The 26,331-nt window shown below is 42.2% G+C and overlaps 1 protein-coding gene across 1 annotated transcript in view; it reads right to left on the reverse strand.

Annotated features, from left to right (window-relative positions):
- Nucleotides 1-384: 384 nt before the first annotated feature.
- LOC146861562 (indolethylamine N-methyltransferase-like) overlaps nt 385-26,331 on the reverse strand; it is an 83,214-nt gene continuing 57,267 nt past the window's right edge. Inside the window, exons 2-3 of the mRNA XM_085645949.1 lie at nt 12,675-12,882; nt 385-3,425 (exon numbers count right to left, since the gene is read on the reverse strand). Of these exons, the coding sequence (XP_085502075.1) occupies nt 2,990-3,425; nt 12,675-12,882 (644 nt within the window). The 3' untranslated portion in view covers nt 385-2,989. The remainder of the gene's footprint in view (nt 3,426-12,674; nt 12,883-26,331) is intronic.

The following is a 26,331-nucleotide window of genomic DNA, read 5'->3' on the forward strand; positions in this document are numbered from 1 at the left end:
GGAGAACCCTTTAACTGAGCTAATTTCTTTGGGTAGTATTATGTTTTTATGTGCTATTGAAATGCTTTTCTTTTTCTAAGAAAAGTACAGAGATGAACTGTATATTATTGTGTCTGTTGGTTGACTGTTGACCTCTGAGCTGTTGCTCTCAAGCTAGGTCCATGGAAAGCCTTGGACTGTTCGCCCTTGGCACTGAGATTTCAATACAAAAGGTGGGTACTTGCCCAGTTTGCAGAGACATTTGAGGACACTGTCCACATCCTGCTAGAAAATGTATGTGAGGTGACATGACTAAAACAATGCAAAACTACCAAAAGAAATCAATACTGAGTAATATATTAAATAACTGCAATACATTACACAAAAAAGAAAAATGCACTAACATTTGGTAGTTAAGTCACTATTTTCTTTATTGCTTAACAATTTGTTGGCAAAGAGGATTTATTATAATCTATTTGGTAACGTGGCAAAACTGAAGGCAAAAATCAAAGCACATACATATGTTATGACGGAGGATATACAGTCCTCTTTTTTCCTCCTCATTCAATGCAATTAAAGATACAAACTTTAAAGTCTACAAACTTTTTTACCATTGTGAGTTTCATTCTACATTATTGAAAGTAGTTTGAGGGAGCAAAATAACATTTGAAAAGACATGGAGTCGTTGCAATTTTGATACCATAGAAGATCCATATTCTGTCATATTCACAATTCTTTATATTGTAGCTGTCTATTCACACACATGGTAGTTCCCTCCTAACATTGAGACACATAATACTGAAAGTTTTCCCTTCATTCATTTTTAAGCTTCCATTGATGAAAACATTAACAGAATTTTACATATCAGAAGAATTTCTTCCTGCAAAATTGCAGGAAGGAATTATAAAGTTATACTTCTGTAGTGAGCACACCTTTGTAAAGGGTGATATTTTATTCATTAACGTGATTATTTGGTAGTTTTAATCTTGGAAATTAAATGAATTGGATTGAAATTTATTTTGTAGCTAATGAGCTTATGCTCTAAAGGCTAGAAGGATTGAATGAAGGGGATGGGTTCCATTTCCATTGGCATGACATTGCGTGAAAGTGCGGTAGCCTAAGAAAATGTGTACATGAACATACATGTGTATGCATATGCAAAACAGCAGTGCAGTGATCATGTAAGCAATCTTTGCCATAACAAAAAAGAAGCAGCCAGGGACAACAAATGTTATCAAAAACATCTTAATCAAGATTATTATCTATGCCTCAGTAACATCATTAGATATTCAATGGAATCATTGCATTTTTGTGGGTTATCTGCAGTAACAATGGATTAGGTCTATTGACATCTTGGCACCCTGTGACAAAGAGCAGCAGAACTTCTCCACTCCTGCAGAGGACGTTATCATGATACAAAAAGAATGATTATGTTTATTCATTTATCTTCTCTAACTTTTAGATAGGATAAAGAAGAGTTACTCTGTGGGCCATAGCAAGACACACAGAAAGGGGCATGGCTGGAGAAGCTGGTACCAGACTGTTGGAAAGAGGAAAGACATTTTGAGGATGGTATGAACCACTGGTATGGAGACTTTAGGGAATGAGGAAAGATAGCTATGATTTTATGAGGAATTTCTTAAAATTAGAAGCTCCGCCGCTAAGAAAATGACTGCTTTTGACCAATTCAATTGTATGTTTTTTCATATTTTACTAGTCTCTTCTTAGATGAGTTTGTCGCTTAAATTTAATATTCCACTTGATTTAGATTTTCCCTGAGAATTTAGTGTTGTTTATAGTGACTGTATTTCTATGCACTCAACCGATTTTTGCAGTTTGTAGTGATGCGAGGTTCGCTTTAATGGTTGCCATTAATGTGAATGATTTATTTAGTATTACAAAGTTCTACACTCATTGGAAATTAGCAGGAAACATCAAGTTTTTTTTGTGACATTAGTTTAGTGTTCTGTATTTTATCAAAGGAGATACAGGGTGCACCATGCGAGCTAATGCATATCACGTTTTCCATACGAAGTAATGACTATATAAATGATTCCAGTTTTGATAAATTAACATCATGCAGCTTACATGACAACCTGGAGTCATTCAGGCCAGCATGGAATAATTTCTGACCCGTACAGGCTGAACTTAGGCAAGAAGAATATTGCACAATGATGGACCAGTAGACCAACATCAAACAATGTATTTCATGCACTGTGGACTGCTTTACGTGCTTATTAATATGATTATTAGGAGCTGCTAGGGTGGATTGGTTCTTGCAATAAACAATACAGATGTCTGTCCTTTCCCCCCATGAAGCTGGAGGTGTCTGGCAACGGCCAGCCTGTCCCTCTGTCGGCTGTGCATTCCCCTCCCAGGCATTGCTTGTACTAGGTGCAGATATGCATCTTACAAAACCGGTCTGCTGAGCCCAGACCCAGCATTGTGAGTCCGAAAGCACCAGAATACTCGTAGCGTGGCAGAGCAATATCCCCCAGAGATACGAGAACGCCAGAACCGCCCGCAGGTGATTTGTGCAGCTCTAGTTTTCACTTATGTGTAACCTTGTCCACACTGGTTTAGGGGGTTCTTAGAAATGAATGCAAGAAATGCGACTCCTCACACGATCTTTCTCTTCACAGTTGTTTACTCAGCTTTGCAAGTGGTCGGTCGGGGTCTGGTCTGAATCACGCTGATGAGTCCCAAACTAGAGTCGAAACACATCCATGATTGTTTAAATTATTTGAGGGATTTACTTCTGTACCTGATGGCATCAACATTAATGTGGGACATTTTTAGGGGGACATTGTTGTAGTGCCTTTGCATCACTTTCTATTTGTTACTTGATTAGGTGCAGAAGCGCCTGATTATGCTTTGAGGGGGAAGGGGTAGATGAAGGACTGTTATAGAAAAAGCTTTTCTTCAGAACATAATAGCATCGCGTGAGCCAATCATCCAGACTCTTTCCTGACACATGGAGTATTTCAAATCTGTTGCCACAATCAAACAACTAAACGCTGCCTTTTTTTCTTGCAACACAGACACAAAACCCTTTGAAGTCGCAGAAGCTAGTATCAGAAGGATCCTGTCTATTCAGGGATGAAAACTCCTGAATTTCATAGTCTATGTCATCAAGAGCTTTCCTCAAAAACGGCTCATCGAAGGCAAAGCAAGGGACCGTCTGTTGGCCAATTTTGAAAAAGGTCACACCAAGGGCTGCATAGATAACTAAATGCCCTCCATCTTTTATATGAGCGACAATCTTTCTCAAATACTTTACACAGGTCTCCTCGTCAGTCCCTGAAATTTCCAAAACCCCGTAAAGGATCACACAGTCTGCAGCCGGCAAGACAACGGGGTCAAAGGGGTTGCTTTTGGTCAGATCGAATGTCAGGCACTGCTTGATGGTTGCTCGCAGGGTTCGCTCCAAGTCTAAATATTTCCCCCTGTTGAAGCAAAAGGACCAACACAACAAGCAATTATTTTGGGTAATACTATAGGGCATCAACATGCACAGTATGCACAGTATGGTTTGTTTAAATATGTCAGATGGTGTCTGAATTAGCACTGATGACTTTACAAGGCATAGATTGAAATGTAATTAGTCATTCTTTTATCACATACAAATAATTGTGTTTATGTTCATAACGAATAAAAGTAAGGGTATTGTTTATCTCACTCAAGGCAAATTGCCATTTGTCAGGTCGAACCCTGGTAGTAGTCACATTTTCACCCATTAGGGACAATCTATCTTGCCCCTGGATGGTGAAGCCCTGCCTCCCATCAGATGTGTATGAATAAATGTATGGAAACGGAACAGTAAAGAGATCACAGATATTGAATGGTCAGTATTTACTTTCAGTTCAGTTTAATAGCCTCTGGCACAAGTGGCAGATGTTCAGAGAAGTCTCAGGAATTTGACCCAAATATGTAAGAGGTTGAAAGAGAGTGATGAGAGAGGAGTGCTATTGATGCCTAATGAGGACAAGGTTTCAAGTACTCAGAATTAATCTGTTGGTCCACAAGACAGAGAACCAATGAACAGCAAAAATAAATGGATGTATGTCTCAGGCCAAAGTGAAAGATTTAAACTTTGGAGAGACATTTGTAAAAGTTGAACCAAAGGTGTTTGAAGTGGAATTGTCTCAGATGTTTCAAGATTTAAAACAATGATCAATAATATAGCTCTTACTCATGGGCACTCTCCATTGTGCAGTTAAGGTGCCTGACGTACAGGAAGATGCAGAGCTTCACATTGATTTAGCAAGGAAGTGAGGTGGGAATGGCAGGAAAGGGAACATAGGATTTAATAACTGGACCTCATATCCTCCAAATATGGTATTAGTTTATGATTTGCACCACATTAATATTACTGGAAACCTTGAGCTCAAAGAATTGACAGTACTCAGCCAAAGGCAAATGATAGAGTGATGGCATCTCCAGATAGCTCACAAAAACCAGGAGTACAGTTCCTCTGGGAAGGGAAAAGGAAGGGGAGGGGAGAGAACTTTATCTCTATATAATGCCCTCACACACCTAGCAAGGTGTCATGCTTCATCATAGGGCTATGCTCCTCGTCGGGCCGGCGCTGCAATGCCCGACAGGCTCCCGCGAAGGGGCTCTTTATCGGAGTTCTTTTTAGAGATAGCCGTATGGGTGCGTGGGGGTAAGTGCAACAACTGTAGTGAGTGTGAGTGAAGTGAGTATAAAATAGGTCTGGTATTGTCAGGCAGAGAACAATTTTATTCTGGTGGTATACCAGCCTAGTTAAAACGATAGGCTCCCGTAGGGATTATAATGTTCCCTCGGGAAGTAAGAGGGTCGACATGTTTCTTGCCGTGTGCCCAGAACGGGTCAGTGGCAATTCTTCAGGACCAGTGACAGGCAGTGCTCAGGTGAGTGAATATATAGTTTCTACTACATTTTAGGTGAAAGTAAATTTATACTTCACCATGTGTGTCCATAAGATCCCACAGGGGGGAGTCAGGGAATGGACCCACTGTTGTCACACCCCTAGGGTACAGCCACTTGCTGTACGGGTTAGCATCAAGACCGGGAGAAACGGGGCTCGCCAAATTTGGGCGCGCTCACTGCCGTTCACCTATTGTGGCTTGTGCTTCCGTGAACTGGGCACACGGCAAGAAACATGTCGACCCTCTTACTTCCCGAGGGAACATTATAATCCCTACGGGAGCCTATCGTTTTAACTAGGCTGGTATACCACCAGAATAAAATTGTTCTCTGCCTGACAATACCAGACCTATTTTATACTCACTTCACTCACACTCACTACAGTTGTTGCACTTACCCCCACGCACCCATACGGCTATCTCTAAAAAGAACTCCGATAAAGAGCCCCTTCGCGGGAGCCCGTGGGGCATTGCAGCGCCGGCCCGACGAGGAGCATAGCCCTATGATGAAGCATGACACCTTGCTAGGTGTGTGAGGGCATTATATAGAGATAAAGTTCTCTCCCCTCCCCTTCCTTTTCCCTTCCCAGAGGAACTGTACTCCTGGTTTTTGTGTATGTACCTTGGAGCGTTGTACAGGACCTCATAAAAAAGCTCTTGGTTCCTCCACCCTTTTGGAATCTCCAGATAGCTCCTCACAAGTTTCCAGACATTACAGAATGCTGCAGTTAGACTCATCCTGGACCTCCCCAAATGAGCCCACATCACCCCCCACCTGAGAGTTCTCCAATGGCTCTACATCCAGAAGAAATGCCAGTTCAAGATCCTCACGCACGCCTACAAAGTAGGGGTGGGCGGAATTCGCGTAATCGCGTTACGCAAATCTCCGCGAAACGGTAAAAAATCTCCGCGAACACGCAGAAATTCCGCGAACACGCGGAATTGCTTGTTCGCGATACTTTTTTCCTGTTCGCGATCGCTGTTTGCGTGCTCGGGGTGAAATATCTCGCGAACACGCATATTGAGAACGCGAACAAGCAAAAAATTTCGCGAAGTCGCGGAACGCAGATTTTTGGGCAATTTCGCGTTCTCCGCGGAACGCGAAATTTCCCAAATTCCGCAACTTCCGCGAACGGAACGGAATTTACCGCCCAGGCCTACTACAAAGCCCTCAACACTCTAGGAAAGGCCTACATCCAACATCAACTGAATGTCATTTTTCTTTGTTTGGAGGGTAAAGGGGATCATTATTTATTAATAATTTAGGCAGTCCTTGATGTAGACTGTTTTATAAAACACTTTCTGTGAAATTGATTGGTTTATGTCATGTAACTTTATTAGTTTCGACCTATGATACCACTTTACGTTATGGCGAGGGCATTGTTTTTGACTTCTCTGTCACTGAAAAATGTGCCTTTTCTTGGATGTGTGCCAGACTTTTTTCAGACTTGCAAGAGTCTCTGACCTTTCATCTTGTTATGTGATTTTTGCTTAGAAGACTTTCCTCGCGTCAAAGTAAACGATTCCCATGTCAGACTGTTATCTGACTTTATAATTTGACATTTGCTTTTGAACTGACGATCTGCAAATTAGACTGGCTGCTTATTTATCTCTTCTGCTTGACTTACGTACTGAGCAGGTTTATGCATGTTCATTACTGAAATATATTTTGATTAAGGGTTATTTCCCCATGACCTCTCTTAACTGGCTTTATTTTCATGCATTATTATTGCTCAGTCAAAACTCACTAACTAACTGATTCTTTGTAATGAGTCATAATTTTGATTACACTTTTTCGGTTTTGCTTTGAATATAGTCCTGTGAAGGTTTCCTTTATTACAAAAGGGCCACCATCCTTTAGGAGTCACACAGCCCTGAAACTGGTGAGTGACTGTTAGAAATGTGGGTCTCTAGTTGGCAGAGGTAGGTACCTTTGTCCAAATAGGGGTCCTTGCTTCAAGTCATGGTAAGGGGGATACACTCCTAAAATAACCCCTGCTCACCCCCTTGGTAGCTTGGCACGAGCAGACAGGCTTATCTCAGAGGCAGTGTGTAAAGCATTTGTGAACACATACAGTAATACAGTGAAAATACTACAAATGAACACCACACCAGTTTAGAAAAATAAGTAATCTTTATCTAAACCAAAACAAGACCAAACAACAAAAATCCACAATACAGTTATCAAGATATCCTTAAACATAGCTTATTCACTCAAAAAGGCTTGTAGCAACAAATAACTCCACATGGAGTTATTATGACATCGTGACAGGTTAAAATCCCAAAGAACGGTGCCGACCGTGAGGTGCGCGGCGTCGGGCCTGGCGTCGGGCCCGGCGTCAAGCAGACCCACAAAGAACAGTCCCTTGGAAACGATGAAAGCAAGGGTGGAGCACAGTGTTGGGGAGGTGATGCTTCTTTGGCGCTGAGCGGTGTCGGTTCTTTACGACCCCAGGGGAGGTGAAGCCTCTGTTCTTTACTGCGGTGCAGGGGAGGTGAGGAGACTGTTCCTTTCTGTGTCGGGGAAGTGATGTCACGAAGGCGGCTAGACGTCTGTGCCTTACGATGGTGCGATGTCAATGGATTTGGGAGTCTCCCACGTCGAGGATCGGCTCCGCACTGATGAAGCACCTGCATTGGTGAGGTCGGGGCTACGGTGCGTGTAGGGACGTCATGAGCGGCGGCGTCAGCTCCGGTGTAGGCAGCGACCTCGATGTCAGCTTCGGAGTTGATGCGGCACGGCGTCAGCAGGCGTCGAGCCTATGGTGCAAGTCGGGGCGATGCGACGCGCTCTTCACGAGTGGCGCCCACGGCTTCAGCGCAGGTTATGGCATCACTTGCCGGCGTCGGTGTTGCAATTTCCTTCTGTGGCAGCTGAAACAGCAGTTCCAGATGCAGAGAGACAGAAGGGGTGAAGTCTTTGTGTCCCTGAGACTTCAGAACATGAGGCAAGTTCAGTTTCAAGCCCTTGGAGATCTTCCTCGAGATGACCAAGCAAACAGCAAAGTCCTTTTCTCCTTTCCTTGGCAGCAAGCAGCCACTGCAGGCCCACCCCAGGCAGCAAACAGCACAGGGGCAGTATTCCTCCTCAGCTTCTCCAGCTCTTCTCCCTGGCAAAGGTATAATTTGATTCCCAGAAGTGATCTAAAAGTCTGGCCCCCAATATTTATACCATAAAATCCTTTGTTCTCTGAAGGTAGAGAGTGTCTGTACCCAGCCAAAACCAGTTCTGTCTTCACTGTTGCAGCTTCTTGGCAGGAAGTGGAGAAAGCATTGTTGTAGGCAACCAGGCCCGTTCAGGTGAAAAGGAAATCTCCTCACCTACTCTAAATGCAGCCCTGGTCTATTCAGCCCAGCCCTGACTCATCAAACGTCTGGAACCACTGCCCCTCTCCAGCCCCTGTCATCCAAAAGCCAGACATGCAATATACAAACCTAGCAGAGGCACACTGGATGGTTGGGCAAGAAAATACCTACTTTTTAAAATTGGAATTGTCAAACACAGAATGTAAAAATCACCCTCACTAAAAGATGTGCTTTAACATTCTGAGATCAGGCATACTACATTTTACTTTTCTATCTTGTTTCCAGGGTTAGTTATGTTTACAACATGTTATAAACAAACTCCCCATTCTGTCCTATGGGAACGGATAGCCTTGCAATAGTGAAAAACTAAATTGGCAGTATTTCACTATCAGGACATGCCACACACATCAGGGCATGTCCTACCTTTCATATACAATGCATCCTGCCCACAGGGGTACCTTGGGCCTACCTTAGGGGTATCTGACATGTAAGAAAAGGGAAGGGTAGGGTCTGGTAAGTGGGTGCACTTGCAAAGTCGACATGGCAGTACCAGACTGCATACAGGCTCTACAATGGCAGGCCAGAGTTACATTTACAGGCTGCTTATGTGGGTGGCACAATCAGTGCTGCAATCTCACTTGCAGCATTTGATTTACATTCCCTGGACACACATGATGCACTGAACTATGGACTGACTAGTAAATCAAAGATTCAATCATGGTAACACCAATCCATAACGGCAATTTGCAAAGGGAGCACTTACACTTTGGTAATGAACAGCGGTGGCAAAGTGCCCAAAGCATCTAGACCAGCAAAACGGAGTCCAACATACAGCAAAAACCCAGGAGGCAAAGGTAAAAAATGCAGGGGAGACTCACGACAATTGTGCCACGTCTAACAGAACCTTCAATATTGCAATGTCATTTCACATGCTGCTATGTTAAAGGTGATAATTATTTATTAATAATTTAGGCGCCCCTGTAGTAGTTTATTTTTATGCATTATTTTTGCTGATTTGAATATGGCTAGCTAACTACTGTTTGCCTTCTATAATGTTTCATAATTTTGAATAAATCTTCATTTTCTTTACTTTGAAATTGTCCTGTGAAGGTTTCCTTTATTGCATGACGTCCCTCGTCCTTTGGGACTCAGACAGCCCCAATCCTTTGTATTTGCCCTTTGGATTTATTTGTGCAAAGTGCCGACACCAAGCAGTTACTTCTTCCTATAAATCAGAGGTCTTCAAACGTTTTTGCTCTGGGACCCTTGAAGCAAAATGTTTTAAAGATTGGCCCCTGTCAAAACTTTATGGCAATAATTAGGGTAGTGGGAGAGCAGAGCTGATCGCAGGGGGGAGGGATTATAAGATGATTTCAGGAATGCTTTTCTGTAGCTCGTTATTGACACTAAGGGGCCGATTCCAATGTTGTTCTGAAGGGCTCCGAATCGGATTCGGGATTGCCGAATCTGATCTGGAGCTCTTGTATACGACCAAATCGTACACACTTCCAAACAACAAAGTACGATGCCTGGAAACTGGTAGGGCTGACCGATTCAGTTAATAAAGGCTTTCGGATGGGTCGCGTCTTTCGGAGCCATATCGTACAGCTCTATGGACTCGGTTTTCTGAGCGAGCGAGAACGATGACCGATTTGGACTACAGTGCCGAATCGGTTTCTCCGGAATGAATCGGATGCCAGAATTGGTATTTGGGGGCCCATGACAGGCCCCCCTTCACTCATTACCCTCCGAACCATGCACAGTGTGGAAGGCACCATGGGGTGCCCGCCACCAGGTGCACAATTTTCCCTAACCACCCCTTTCGTCAATGGGAGCCTGTGTTCTTGTCCGAACAAAGGCTCCCATTGAAGTCAATGGGAGCCGGACCGAATCGTATCTGGAGGCATCCAGATGCATCGTACTCGCTCGGTCAGACTCCCCTGATCCATGTTGTTCGAAAAGCATTCCAGAACCGATTCAGTCGGAATGCTTTCTGAACAAGATCAGAATCGGCCCCTAAATATGTGACTTACAAAACAGCAACAGCATCAAACAAACACAGAATTGACCAAAAGCTCGGGTCCCTGTAATTAAGGGTGCTGTGGGCCCCAATGCATTCTAAATGCTGCACTAATGATGAATGTAGTCCTTCTTTCATTCCCTCCCAACCAAGCCTGACCATCACTTCAATCTTGAAACAAGCTCTTCCTCTATTTGAGAGCAAAAATTAGCTCTAGAATGTTGCCCACATTTTTGCGTTGCCATGGAAAGGATTCCATCTACCCTATTGCAAGCAAGGAAAATTAGCCCTCCTGTCCACTTTCTAAGGTCAAACATTCATAAGTGTGGTGCAAAGAGTTCCTTAGCCCCCTGGCCAAAGTGCCACTGGACCCGCTTCACTAATGATAGCTACTGTCTTGGTAAGCAAGCTGTCTCGTCTGCACTGTGTTAATAACATGGGGTCTCACCCATCCCTCTCCTTCCTATCTCTCATCATACCTCTCCCCTCATCACTCAGATGCCCAAATCAAGTTGTCTCTTCTGCTTCATTTTTCCCCTACAGCTCTGTGAAGCAGACTATCTACTCTACCCACTCCATTGGGCCATCACTTCTAGGCCTGATGCCAAAGCGGGCTTTCTGTTGATTTCTTGAAATGCAGCAACAAAAATCACATCTTAGAAACAAGTAAACCCGCCCACCATTGCTTGGGCCCTGTTCTGTGCACAGCAATGGTGACCTGGGCCCTAATGCAAGCAAGGGACATGCACCCCAATGTCCTTTTTCATAGTAAGACAGCCCTGCTCAGGATCCAGTGGCCACTCACTGAATATAGTGGGGTCGCTGCTATGCGTTGAAGCAGAGAGAAGGATAGAGAACTAAAGAAGAAACCTGCCTTCTCATCAAAGGGCATGCTATCTGAAACAAATGTAAATGTGTGCTGTTGATTAATCATCAAATATAAAGGCTGCTTTGGAGCCCCTGTATAAATTTTAATTGCTGAAGTCTCTTGAAGCTTCATTGTGACTAATACATATACATTTGGTTTTAAGAGGTATTGTAAGTGTCCATTAAAAGGAGAGCATACTTTCAATGGACACATCAAATATTTGCCCTACAGTCCAATTGCTTATTTCTATAATGTATGTTTTTAAGGCACATGTTTCACCTTAAACACTATTTTGTAGCAGCCGGAACTCCGTGAACTCCGCCCAGGCTTACTCATAGCACTCAAACCTGCCTCTGCACTCACTGACCCTGCCCATGGTACTCAGTAGTACAGTTTACACAATCTTTTTATGCACTTAAGTGTTGCATGGTCCAGCTTCCAAGCTATCTTCATTTACAAGTAATTGCAGACTCATTTGTGCACCTCTGGGAGCACTTCAACCAACTACCGAGGTGGCCCACCCCACCATTGGTAGACCTCTGTCATAAATTAATGCAGAGCAGGAATGTCCAACATTGGTCTAAAAAGACTAAATTAATGCCAGTAATACAGAATTACCACTGACTCTCTAAATTATTTCTAATTACATTAATTGTCTGAAAGCCTGACAAGATCCAGCCTATAGTACTAATGTTGGACCCTTATTATGAAAAATTACCATTTTGCCAAGATGAAGAATTGCATTCTAGACAGTACATTGGTAGGGTAAGAACAGTTACTGAGTAAACAGAGTTGTGCCACTTAAAGAATCAAAGGAATTACAATAGGTACACATCAATTCCAAGGAAAAAGCAATGGTAATTCCTGGGCCAGCATATGGATGAACTGCACGGCTGCCCCTGAAAATATAAAGCTCTTCTTGTGAGAACTGGAGAAACGTTTATTATATTACAAGTCTATATGCTAACAAACTATCGGCTTGGTCTGGAGTTCGGCAGTAAGAGTACTCCATGAGGAACATGTCAGAGTACCATGCCTGCCAAATCATTGGCCCTCCTATCTCATTTACAGATGGGTGGACCTAAAGTTTTCCATCAACTGTTGGCACCATCAACAGAAAGATTCCTCCGACAGAGCAGCGGTAAGGACATTACACTGCCCACCCTATCTAGGGTAGCCCAGGTAATGTCTTTGCATCTGTCCAAACTGGCAGTAAGGGACATAAAGAAATGATGAACACCACACCCTGGAAGAAGGCTTCCACGATGTGGGGGTCATTAGCAAACTCCCATTGTTTGTTTCAGAAACATAAAAGCTTTTGAAAAGCTCAGTGAATTGCCATCTAAACGGACAGCAGCTGTCTACCAGACTTTTTGTACATTGAAAGGAAACCATGTGACGGTGGTTCCTTTGAACATTCAGAGATGGCTGCTGGGCTGGTGGTTAATCCTAAATTTGACACATGGTGAAGAAAAGGTTCTCTGTCACCCTGATGGAGTACAACCTGTCAAATTCTAAATCAGGCTATAAGAATTTATATTGCATAAAAGAATACACAATTTAAGAAAAAGGCTTTTGAATCCATACATACACATCGCCTTCCAGGGTACAAAAGCTTTTTATGACTGGAATCCAGTCAAATGCATCTGGCTTATTCTGCAGCCATTTCTTGCATTCTGCTTCATCAGTCTCGCTGTGGGTTGCCAAGTAGATCTCTTCGAAGTGTTCACAGGCTGGCATGACTTGCAAGAACGTCGGACCCAATGCTAAGCTGATCAGGACTTTCCCTTTTATGCCACCTGTTATCAGAAAAAAGAACATCATCGTCATAAGTCAGCAATTGGAATAAAAAGATGAATATTTATGCCACTTATCAGTTAAGCATTTTTTGTACCTAATTTAAAAATTATAAGAAGGAATGTGAGTACATGGAGAATATGTTGTGTATTGGTCTTCTGTCCATTCCATGTATCTCTAGTGTCCTCCTTTAGGCATTTTTACATAGGTAAAATATGTTTCATGTCACTGGTGGGTGACTGGCTGTTGATCTCACAAGAGAAGTAGACTAGAAGGCTAAGCAAGAAGGCATACTTCTATTTGCGAGATGTTTCTTCAAGTTATGGTCAAGTACTGTTAAATTCAAGGATATTTGGTTTGCACCATCTGGGTCCAGACTGAAACCTGCTGAGAGGGAGCAGCAGACATGTTTTCCACATCTCAGCTGCTCAACATCTAATTCACTATGTGCCCAAATGTAAGTGTCCCACGAGTGACGGATCACCCCGAAACTTTCCAGGGAGGAGCTGTGGTGAATGAGACTTTTTGGGACAGTTTCAAGAACATTCATTAAATGGGCGCAAAGTTAAAAACAAGCCAAAACATCCATTGAATATGGAAACGTCGTGTTAAGTATAACTACTCACGGGGGGCGTGGCTAGCGCCCGCGGACAATGGCGGTGTTTATGTGGCTCTCCCGGGCAGCGCCGTGATGTGAAGCCGCGACGGTACTCCTGGCGCCTCATTTTTCATGAAAGGCCATGAAGTCTGCCTTGGGAACGGCTGGGGCATGCCTAGGGTGATTTTTGGATCCTAATACTTACCAGCGGCGCTGCTTTCTTCCGATGAACGATGCGAAGTGACTCCTTCTACAGCGGCCGCCATCTTGTCTCAGCGCTGACGGAGCTCTCCCCTCAGCGCTGACGTAAATTCAGTCACAGCATTTCTTGCGCGACGGAGGTACTGGTGGACTATTCTTTAATTTTACAACCTGCTGCCTGCCTTGATATGCCCTTCTCACCTTTAGGTGCAGTTTTGGCTCTTTTTAGAGCGTAGTCTGTGCAAATTGAGGTACTTGCCTCTTATGGACTGCCCATTTTTCTTTCTTTGATGTTACAACATGTGTGGGTAGTATTCTGAAGGCACTTTTTTTTTCTAATTCATTGGATATGGACCGCATTACATGTCTCACTCCAACGTGACATGTTTTTATTTATGTCCTGAATGTATGTGGAGCCAATACGTTCGACTGTTACAGTTATCCTGCTGATGCTTTAGACTGTGCCCAATTCTTCGCAGTTTCTCGGCGTGGAGGTGGTTCTAATCGTGCTCCATGTTGCTTACTGCTTCAATTTCAGATTGTTTAGCCCTGGCTCTTTCAACTGCATTGGTACTGTATTGACTTCATCATATGTTTGGACGTTAATGTCATTTTTTTTTTTTTTTTTGCTGCTGTCCATTATTCCTCATTCTGCTGTTACTACCTTTGCTTTTGCCATTTCATCTATGGGCAGATTATATAAGGAGCTACGCAAGCCTTCTCCAACTCCTCGTAAATTTCTTCTTCAGACGGGGTCCAGGTATAAGTGTCTGGAGATGGATGACTCCTCCGATCCTTCTGCTAAGAGCTCTTCCTCTGTTGTAGCCCCGCAGATCAGTGGCGTTGCTAAGGCTTCTACCAAACGTCTCAAAAAGGACCCTCCTTCTCCTCCTAAACAATCTTCATCAGTCACTATGGATATCCTTTTGGAGGAAATTAAAGCTTTACGCCCTTTTATTGAAGACACTAAAACCACTCTTGAAGAAACCAAATCCACTCTTCAGATGCTTTCCGATAAGTGGTCAAATATTGATGGTCGCGTAACCCATTTAGAACACCACATAGACACTCTTGCTTCCTCTGTTGCTAAGGTCGATCCACTATGTGTTCAAGTATCTAATCTCCACAAACAAATTGAGAACTTGGAAAACAGAAGTGGGAGAAACAATCTCCACATTTATGGCCTGGCGGAAAATTCAGAGGGGTCTGATGCCTTAGCATTTTTTAAATCTTGTTTGCCGAAGATTCTCCAGTTGTCGGATACCACCAATCTTAATATACAACGGGCTCATCGGCTAGGTCTGCCTTCTACTGGATTTTCTACCACTCAAGCAAGAAAGCCACGAGGTGTTATACTCTATTTTTTGGAATATACTGACCTACTCATCGTTCTATCTGCTGCCAGGGCACTCCCCCGGCTCACTTGGTCTGGTAATCGGCTTTTCTTCTCACAGGATTATGCAAAATGTACTGCAGATCGGCGTAAAGAATTCCTTTCACTTCGACCACAGCTGCGATCTATGGGAGCGAGATATGGTCTTTTTCATCCCCGTCTCTTCAAGGTGACTTTCAATAATAAGACTACTACTTATGATGATCCGCTGAAATTGAAGAGCTTCCTGTACTCCCACAACGCTACTAGTATGGATACTATTGCCTCGCCCAGTTCTTAATATATGGTTACATTTACCTGTTCTGTATTAATGCTTATATGCTTATTTCCTGATTGGTCTTTCGAGATTGTTATGCTTACGCAGTTTTACTAATTGTTTGTTGTTCTGTTACTTTTGTTTCTCCTGCGTATTTAACATTAATTCTTTCTTGCCTCTTGAACAGATTCCTTCCCTCATATCACCATTCACCTTTGTGCCCCTGGAGTTCGTTGCGGTTGTCCTTCTTCCCTGCCTTCCCTTGAGAGCCCATGACTCGTCATTGCTTTATGTGGCCTCCACCCTCCTCTCCTTTTGTTTCTTCTCGACAATATGTAAGTTTATTGTTCTTCCTCTTCTATTCTCTTGTTCTTTCATGTATTTTTTTTTCTTCTTTCTGTTATTTTACTCTTTCTTTATTCTTGTTCCAGTCCTTCTATTTTTCTTCGCTCTTACCCTTGCTCCAACTATTGTTCCTTGCTCTTATTTTTTTTCTTTATCATGTAACTGGTGTAACTGGTTTTTACTTCACGGTTCATTATGACACTATTCTTCTTTATCTTCGCTGTCTCTTCTTGATATATTTATATGCTTTTAATATTTTTCTTTTTGTTTATATCTATGCTATTCCATATGCTGATTTATCGATATGTCTTTCTAATATTATTCTATGCCTTTGAAAATATTTTCTTGGAATGTTAGAGGTTTACATTCGTCGATTAAAAGACAGAGAGTACTCTCTCATCTGGCCAAACTCAATGCAGATATAGCTTGTCTACAGGAATCCCATCTGTCGGACCTTGAGTCTGCCAAATTAAAAAGGGGTTGGGTGGGTGATGTATACTTTTCTCCAGGGGATGGTAAATGTAATGGTGTTTTGATTTTATTAAAAAAATCCCTCCCAATCCAGTCAGTAACGCATTTTGCTGATGTTTCAGGTAGATGGGTGTTAGTTAATTTTAATTTTGATAATGTTCCCATTTCCATTTTAAATGTATACGCTCCCACATGTGGGGACGCCTCTTTTTGGTCCTCTTTAGCTCCGCTAATTACTCAACACTATGTTGATAATTTTATTCTAGTAGGCGATTGCAATGAAGTTTTCGACCCCTTTTTGGATAGGCATTCAGCTAACGCTTATATCCCTCATAAATCACAAAAAAATTTCACTCAACTCATTACACAATTCCAACTTACTGATGCCTGGAGACTTTGCAACCCCACTTCACGAGAATACACCTTCTTCTCACCCCCTCACCATACTCAATCTCGATTAGATTACTTTTTTCTCACACATCGCCTCACTCAGTCCCTTATTTCCTCTGACATTGGCTCCATTTTAATTTCAGATCATGCTCCAGTTTCTATCACATTAGATATATTGCAGAAGCCTATCTCCTTTAAAAAATGGCATTTTAATAACGCTCTCCTTCTTGATGCACAATTTGTTTCTTCCTTCACTTCCTTTTTTCATGAGTATTTTTTGTTTAATCACACCGGCGAAATTCCATTTCCTGTGGTATGGGATGCTTTTAAAGCGTCAGCCAGGGATTTCATCATCAACTATGTTTCACGTAAACGGAAGAAAGCCCAACATGACAATAATGCTATCCTTGCTAGAATCAAACATTTAGAGCACTTATATTATACTTCTAGATCAAAAGATTGTTTAAACGACCTCATTTCTGCCAAACTTGAATTTAATAGGGAGTCTACATTCAACGCCTCTAATTTTCTTTTAAAATCAAGCGCCAAGTTCTACGGTGGACAGAATAAGGCTGGTAATTATTTAAAGGTTAGACATAATAAAGTCATCATTGAATCTGTTTATGGTCGGGACGGCTTGCTGAAACGTAACAGTGAAGACATCTTACAAGAATTCTTACTTTTTTATCAAACCTTATATTCTTCCGAAGCTTCTTCGTCTGAACAATCCATTTCCCAATTTCTTTCCACCATTTCTTGTCCTTTTGATACTCCTCCGGACCTCTCCTCCTTAGAATCCGATCTTACTCATAGGGATCTCCTTCAGGCTTTCCACACTCTTAAGCATGACAAAGCTCCGGGGCCTGACGGTTTTACTGTTGAATTCTTTTCTTGTTTTTTAAATTTGCTAATCCCCAAATTGCATTTGCTTCTCTCTAATTTTCTTCAAACTGGTTCTGCTTCTTTATCTTTTTCTGATGCCCTTATTTGTATTATCCCGAAACCGGGTAAAGATCCACACTATTGTAAAAATTATCGTCCTATTTCTCTTGTAAACATTGATTACAATTTTTTTTCTAAAGCATTGGCATTGCGTTTAGAATCCTTACTCCCCCAGCTCTTAGGGAAAGAACAATCTGGCTTTGTTAAGGGTAGATTGTTATCAGATAACACCAGGTTATTTTTTGACATCCTTTCTAAATCTTCTCATCACCCTCATTCCCTTGCAGCCATAGCTTTGGATGCGGAAAAAGCTTTTGATCGCGTTGAATGGCCTTATTTGTTTAAAACTCTGAAGTGGTTTGGTTTTGGACCAAAAATTTCTTCCTTGATCTCTTTTCTTTATTCTTGTCCTAGAGCTGCTATTTCGGCAAATGGAGGCCTATCCTCTTATTTCTCATTGGGAAGAGGGGTGAGACAGGGCTGTCCACTCTCACCTTTCTTGTTTAACTTTGCTTTGGAACCCTTTCTTTTGCGAATCCGTCAAAATGATAGTATATGTGGTTTTAATTTTCAAGATACTGACATTAAGATGGCAGCTTATGCTGACGATGTCCTTCTATTTATATCCCACCCAGTCACCTCCCTTCCAGCATTCTTAGATGAAGTTCATTCTTTTGCTCAGGTGTCGGGATACAAATTAAATAAAGACTAATGCGAAATCTTACCACTCACTAAAGTAACTTTCAAGGATGACTTCTCTGCCTCAGGTTTTACTTGGAGCCCTAACTTTATTAAATATCTGGGCCTTCATTTTCATTCTTCTCTTTCGGGTACGATCACTAAATCTTTGGAAGAATGTATACAAAAACTAACTACTCTTACTAGCAAATGGCATCCGCTTTACTTATCATGGTGAGGACTATTGGACACGATCAAAATGATGCTTTCTCCTGTTGTTTTGTTCTCAATATCCAACATACCACTTGCTATTCCCTCAAAATATTTCAAGAAGATTAATTCTATTCTCTCTTCCTTTTAGTGGGGGCATAAACAATCTCGTATGTCCTTATCTAAGCTAATGCGCTCTAAGAAGGAGGGTGGGGTGAATTTTCCGAACTTCTCTTTGTATCATAAATCCTTCCTGTTGCACCAAGCTTCTCACTGGACCGAAGGCATCTCTTCAACATCTCCTCTCTGGCTGACCTTAGAACAGTCTTTCATTTTTCCCTTTTCTTTCAAAGAATATCTTATGTTCTCTCGTAGACCACAATCTATTTCAACTCCCATTCTTAAATATACCTCAAAAATGTTGCCTTTATCTACTTCAACCTTTTTTGATCAACCTATTTGGCATAATATGTCAATTCTAATCAATAATAAGCCAATCTTTTGGAAATCTTGGAGAACACATGGTCTTATCTGGGTAAGGCAACTGTTCCATCATACTCAGATTATTCCTTTTGATTTAGCTGCCGCTTCTTTCAATCTCCCTCTCACTTTCCGAACCAAATACTCATTGTTAACGTGCGCATTACAACATGCTTATGAGGTCCATCTTGATATACCTCCTTCATCAACTCCCACACCGTCTGATGCACCCTCGTTACATTCTTTACTCCTTACACATTCTAAAGCTTCTAAGATATATGCTTTCCTTCGCACTTTGCCTCATCCCCGCATTAAAACCAGTATAGAGGAACATTGGGAAAAAGATTTTGGAACTTCATGGTCTATTGCATTATGGGATAAACTGTGGTTAAAAATTCGTAGATCCTCCAGAGCAGCCAATACCACTCAAACACTGTTTTTTATTTATAATCGTTTATTGTTTTCACCACACATTCTCAGTACTCACTTTCCAGATATCTCTGACAAATGTTGGTCCTGCTCTTTACCAGATGCAGATCTCTTCCACATGCTTTTTGTCTGTCATTTTGTTCTTAATTTCTGGAAGCAGGTTTGGTCTCAAATTAATAAGATTTTTTCCTCAACCCACCCCTTCTCTCCATCTCATATTTTTTTAGGGAGCCTATCTCCCATCTGGGAACATTGCACTTGTAACGTTAGGATAATTGATTTGCTATTAGCTGTGGCATTTCAGCAAATCACCAAAAACTGGAAGGATTTTACCAAATTATCTTATAAGGCTTGGTGGTACGCTGTTTGCTACAATCATAGACTAGATACTACTTTTGTATATCCCTTATCCTTAGCTGCTAAACGTAGAGAAGTGTGGAGCCCAGTTACATTATTTTTTGACTTGAGTGCTTGTATCTCTCTGTCTTTAACCCCGATACAGCAAGAAGTTTCTAAACCTCCATGATTTCCTGTTCCTTCTACACAAAGGTATTTCTTTAGTGTTCTTTTCCTTTTTTCAACTTTGTTACTGATTATATTGTATATTTTATATCCCCTTGTAGTACCTTATTTCATACCAATTGCCATTGGGTAATATATATACATATGTGAGTATTCCACAAGTGAGATCATTGTGCCTAAGGACCGAACAAGAGATTCAAAGAACGGACAACAAGGAGCTTATGGCAACAAGCACTCATAATCTTAGAATTCATTGAACGCAAAGCAATACAATTTATAGGTCAAGCTTCATTTTACAATAACATCCTTTAGTTTAACGTTTTTTTTGCTCAATAAGGAGTTATCTCTTACTAAACATATGTCAAAAATGGGACTTTTCAATGGATTAATAAATATTTATCATAATAATCTCCAGATCTGTTGGCTCCGCAGATCTTCTGTGGTGCAAAATATAAATTAATTTTGAGCTTTCATTTCTCTAAAATAACTGACTGGATTTACACCAAATCACAAAGAAAACACGTTTCCTGGACCAGGATCCAGCTTTCTGACCAATTTGCCGAAATTTCATTCATCCATTTTGACTAAAGCTGCGTCTAATTTTGCTATGTAAAGTTGCATGGGTGAAATGTCTTTTGGGACCTCGCCTCTTTTTCAGCCCACGTTTGACGGATCACCCCTAAATATTCCGGGAAGGAGCTGAGGTGGATGAGACCAAAAAATCTATTGCCTAACTATAATTAGCAAGTGGCGAACACCACTGGGCAATATAGTTGCACATGAATTATCTATTTTTTATGTGGTGGTGATCCGCTGCCCCTCTCCCAGAGCTGGTTTCATGCCCAGGGGACCACGTGTCTGAGGCCGAATTTCATAAAAATGGTCGGGGTCTCAATACCACCCTCCCGAGCCTCATTGATACCCAGGGACATTATCCCCTGGGGCCAAGGCTTACATTTTGAGGAGAGGGCACATAGCCATAAATTAGCACTGGGGACCCAATAGGGGGCCGCTATGAACATTGTATTGGGGACCCCAACCCCAAAAACTCTGTGGTTCCCTGCACAGGAAAGTGTCACCATACCCTACTAGCACTCTCGCTGGCAGGAAAAGCATATTTTCTTCCACCCTAGCTGCAGCACAGAAAAATGCTGCTCCTTCCCGGATGAAAGAAAAGCGACTGAGCCAGCAACCAACAGCACCACGATGGATGCAGGTTGGGGAGCCCTCTGTCAATGTTATGGGTGCCCCCAGTGGGCATCAGGGTATCTACTTTCAAATTATATTTTTGAAAAGGCGATTCAAGCTACAGTGGGGACCAGGGAGCCAGCAGGGGCCCCGGGAGGCTAGATCAATGTCGTGGGTGGTCAGGGTTGGCACCCGGACATCCACTTTAAAAATAAAATTGCCTTGAGAGCTGGCAGGGGCCTTGGGGTTCCCCAAGCATACCCCTAAAGTATAAAAAATATGTAAAGTAAGTGTGGGTGCCTCAGTAGGGCACTGAAGCACCCCAAAGGATGTAAAAAAAGCCAGAAGAAGTTAAAAAAATGAGCAGCAGGAGCCTCTCTTTTATTATTCACTGCTCCTGCATGGAGCACTCCATAATACCCTCCGAGGGCTTATCAGTTATATTTTGAAAATCCTAGAAGGAGCATGAGCACCACCAAGTATCTTTTTACTATTCTGGAGGGCCACTGGGAGCGCAACAAGCTCACAGCAACGCAAAAAAAGTAAATCTTCTGTGTCATTGAATTCAAAACTTCAGGACAGCCTACTATATTTTTTTTTAATTACACCGAGCTGGAACAGTAGACTCTTCAGCTGGATTACAAGGGCCCCTTGTGATTGGTTCTATGGCTGCACTAAATGGGCGAAAAAAATGTTTCAAAGAGAATCATATACAGGTTTAATATTTTTATTTAAAAAATGCTTTATTAAAAATATGTTGTTACAATCACTTTTATTAAGCATTGCTATGTGTGAATTTCTCAAATATACATTTGATTATAGTTAGCGGGGACTTCTTGAAAAATAATTTAAGGCTGCTCTACATATGTTGATCTGCTGACCCCTTGATAAAGCCAATAGGTCCACTGTTTTTTATGTTTTAGTGTAATGACCTTTTGACAAATACAGTAGGTCTGCTTTACGTAAAATGACACCATTAATCACCTCTAGGGAGGAGGGTTGCCAGGGCCTGCTCCCAACCCCATGCATGGCCAATGGCAATGAGCTGTGGGGTGTTGGGCACAACCAAGGGGGTTTGGTGCAGGCCTGGCCATAGGGGTTGGCCACCCACGGTGTTGGGTGCCGGAAAGGGAGTGCAGGGCTTCACCCAACCCCACACCATGCAGTACAGGTTACTTTAAATGAAAAAAAAACAGAAATTCACTGAAAAAATAATACAAAGGGACGTTGTAATTATGTGAAAATGTCAGTTAAAACATGCTGTTTTAAATTTAAGAACAAGTGAAATTCACCAGTAGTAGTTTTCTCAAGAAAATATCATTCATGCTCTAAAGTAACTAATTTGCGCCCTTGCCATGCACTGCTAATTACCTCACATATTACTTCACTCATGACATGCTTAATGACATCATTGATAACATCACTGTAACATCTGAAATTACATAATTGATGACAACTCTGTGCATAGCGGTCACCACTGGATGATAGATAGATAGATAGATAGATAGATAGATAGATAGATAGATAGATAGATAGATAGATAGATAGATAGATAGATAGATAGATAGATAGATAGATAGATAGATAGATAGATAGATAGATAGATAGATAGATAGATAGATAGATAGATAGATAGATAGATAGATAGATAGATAGATAGATAGATAGATAGAGATACAGGTTCAGAGTACAGGGTGAAGGTGTAAGAAAATGCCTATGTGTGCATGGTCACCCCCCCAATTTATGGGACTGCAGCTGATGATTGTTTATCTCTGAGAGTGCACTGAATCTGCTAACCAGACCTCAGTGCCTGTGGTCTTACCCTTAAACTAATATGTCAAATTGGGTTTACCAATTGGTGAGCTAGCTTACCTGCTGCCCAGTCTTGGCAATTAACGCAGTGGCAAAGCCAGACTTCCCCCTAGCATATGTATAAGTCCCCCCTATGGCAGGCCTAGTGAGTCCTAAGGCAGGGTGCAACACACCTCATAGAAAGAACATGTTCAGATAGTAAAATCGGTCAACTGTCCTTTTTACTATGGAAAAGCTTGGTAACCCAATTAGTGAGTGCAGAGTTACATGCTGATCTTTCAGAAAACTGCTTCTACACTTGTTGTAACTGTTTCTGAGGACTTTGCTGATTTCCCTGACTGACTCCCTACTGGAGTTGGTTTCCTATGTGATTCTAAATGACCGCATTACAGCTAACATACCTTTTTGGTGACAAACGTTCACAGTGTCAAACTAATGGAATTTGGCAATGCTTATTCATAGTTGATTGAAATAACATGATTTACTATACCTTGTAAATACCATATTTCTGGAAACCTCAGGTGGATCTTTTTCATTGTGGTATTTAAAACTACATAAAGTCTATTTTTTTAAATTGGTTTCGGATTCCTTTTGTGTCTTGTTGATTTCTTCTTCAAGTGTTTTGGTGCTGTTTAGAAGCTTTACACATGTTCCTTTGAGTAGGCCTTGCTGTTCAGACCCACAGCTACTCATGGTTGAGCTGAAGGTTTGAAAAAGGAAACCTAAGGGTCCTAAAGGGGTTGGTAAGTGTATTAAACGTTGAGTTTGCATGACCACACCGTATAATACATCCCATTTCCTCACAGAAGTGTTTTTTATTAAGTGTACAGGATTAAAGTTAAAAGGTTAAGGGGATAGGGTACAAGGTCGAGAACAGAGTAATAGTTTAATATTTAAGCATACATCACTAAGGACTCAGGAACAAAGGTAAAGAATTAAGGGGGCTGATCTAAGGGTAAACGGCCTGGGAATACGAGTACAGGGTTAAGGGCACAATATGTAGAGTATTTGGTTATGGCTGCGCAAATAATGAATGAATGAATGAAATAGATTTTATCACGCGCAACTTAGCCCAGTGGGCGTCAAGGCGCCTAAATCAAAATAATACAGCTCGCAGATCAGAACCAGCAGAATCTCATTGATAAGCCATAGTAAAAAACCACGTCTTCAGAGCCTTTTTAAACAAGTCAATTGAGGGAAGGGTTTTAACCTCAATTGGAAGAGAATTCCAGAACTTGGGGGCGACTACAGAAAAAGCTCTCGCTCCCCATCTGGCTAATCTTGTACGAGGCACTACCAATTGAGATAGCCCAGCCGACCGAAGTGATCTGGAAGGGATGTAACGAGTCAGCAGAGATCCCAGTGCATCGTTAGAGCCAGCCATAAGGGCTCTATAAGCAAGGCAGAGAATCTTGAAGGAAATTCTGTACTGAACAGGAAGCCAGTGAAGCTTTTTTCTAGCCGCCGTGGCTGAGAACGCCAAGGGAAGGGCTAGGACAAAGCGTGCAGCGGCATTCTGCACGATTTGCAGTCGATGTATAAGGCCCTTGTTGTACTCCACATACAGGGAGTTACAATAGTCGAGCCTAGAGCCAACAAGGGCAACTGCAACCTGCATGCGTGCCTGGGGAGAGAGATAGTCACGGATCCTATTCAGGATCCTGATAACCCCCCAACATGTGGCTATTGTCCTATTCACTTGAGGGATCATAGAGAGTGAGGTGTCAAAGATCACACCCAGATTCCTGGCTGATTGGGAGGGGGTGGGGCAAACACCGAGAGATGTAGGCCACCAATCACTCGACCAAACATCATGGTCTTTCCCAAAGACCAAGACCTCAGTTTTATCGCCATTTAGCTTTAGTGAGTTGATAATCATCCTGTCTGCAACAAGTTGCATGCAAGACCTAAAGCCAATGGCGGATGTATGAACAGAGGAATGAGCCAGAGACACCATGATCTGGGTGTCGTCAGCATAGAAGACCACCTCCATCCCCTGAGATTTTACTAGTCGGGCAAGGGGGGCCACATAGATATTAAACAAGGTCTGACTAAGAGCCGACCCCTGTGGCACCCCACATTGCAATGACTTTGCAGGGGAGAGAAAGTCTCCGAGCTTCACTCTCTGTTCTCTCCCAAGAAGGAAGGAATTGAGAAGATCCAGAGCCTGCCCAGTAATCCCCGCCTCCTTTAGCCGAGATGTTAAAATGGCAGGAGACAGGGTATCGAATGCAGCTGTAAGGTCCAACAGGACCAAGATCGTAGTTTGGCCACCATCCACTTTACGACGGATGGTATCGACTACTACAGTAAGTGCGGATTCAGTGCTGTGATGTTTTCTAAATCCGTGCTGTGTGTGGTCGAGATAATCACTGGTCTGAAGAAAAGTGGAAAGATGGAGATTAAGATGAGCTTCCAATATTTTTGCAGGGGCAGGAAGCAATGAGATGGGCCTAAAGTTTTTAAGGAGGCCGGGATCTAAAGAGGGTTTCTTTAGAAGAGGCTTTACAATAGCCTTCTTCCAGATTGAAGGAAATGAACCCTGAGTAATGGCCCTGTTCATAACTCCCAGCATAAGCGGAACAATGCTGTTTCTGCATTCCTTCAATGATTTTAGCGGAAGCGGATCCATAGGGGAGGAAGATTTTGTCTTGTCAAGAAGAAGGTTAAATCCTTCTAACGACAGTAATGGAAACTGCCTAAGAAATTTAGAAGGTCCTTCATCCAAACTGTCCAGCCTAGCTATAGCGGGAGGAATGCTCCTGTCTAGAGAGCGGCATTGGGCTTCCAAAGCAATATGTATATCCGAGATTTTACTAAAGAAAAAATCAGAGATATTATTGCAAAGATCTTGGGAGCTGACTACAGGATCCGGGAGTTGGAGAGAGCAAAGTGAGTCCGCGATTTTAAAAAGTTCACTAGATGAAATAAGGGAGCTTGTAAGATTAGAGAAATATTCTTTCTTCTCCACTAAAACCCTCTGTTTATATTCTCGTAGAACAGATTTATATGTCTCACGATCATTCAGGTCCCAAGACTTCCTCCAGCATCTCTCGCTACGCCTACATTTCTGTCTCAAAAGTCTCAAGTGTTCAGAGAACCAGGGTGCAGTTGGTTTCTGTCGCGCTACATATCGGAGGGAGGCAGGGGCAAGCTCCTCCACTACTTTGATGATAGAATCCGTGAGTTCTTGAGCTGCCTCATCAGCATCTTTCAAAGAAAAAGATTCTGATATCCCAATATGAGAGCCCACAGTATCATCCGTGATATTTCTAAGATTTCTCCTAGGGATAAATCGAGAGTTGATACGTTTAACTGAGGACAAGGAGGAGAACTCGAATTTAAGTGGAACAGCAAAATGATCCGTCCAAATCAGAGGCAGAGGCAGTCCAGCAGATAGCCTAAGATCGCTAGAAAATACCCCATCAAGGGTATGGCCAGCTATATGAGTAGGGCTGCTCACCAGTTGAGACAAATCACAGGCCCCAAGTGACTCTAGTAGTGTTAAAGTATCCTTGGAGTTGATTTCCTCAAGG

Source organism: Triturus cristatus, chromosome 3_1 (assembly GCF_964204655.1).
Source record: "Triturus cristatus chromosome 3_1, aTriCri1.1, whole genome shotgun sequence".
Lineage (NCBI taxonomy): Eukaryota > Metazoa > Chordata > Amphibia > Caudata > Salamandridae > Triturus > Triturus cristatus.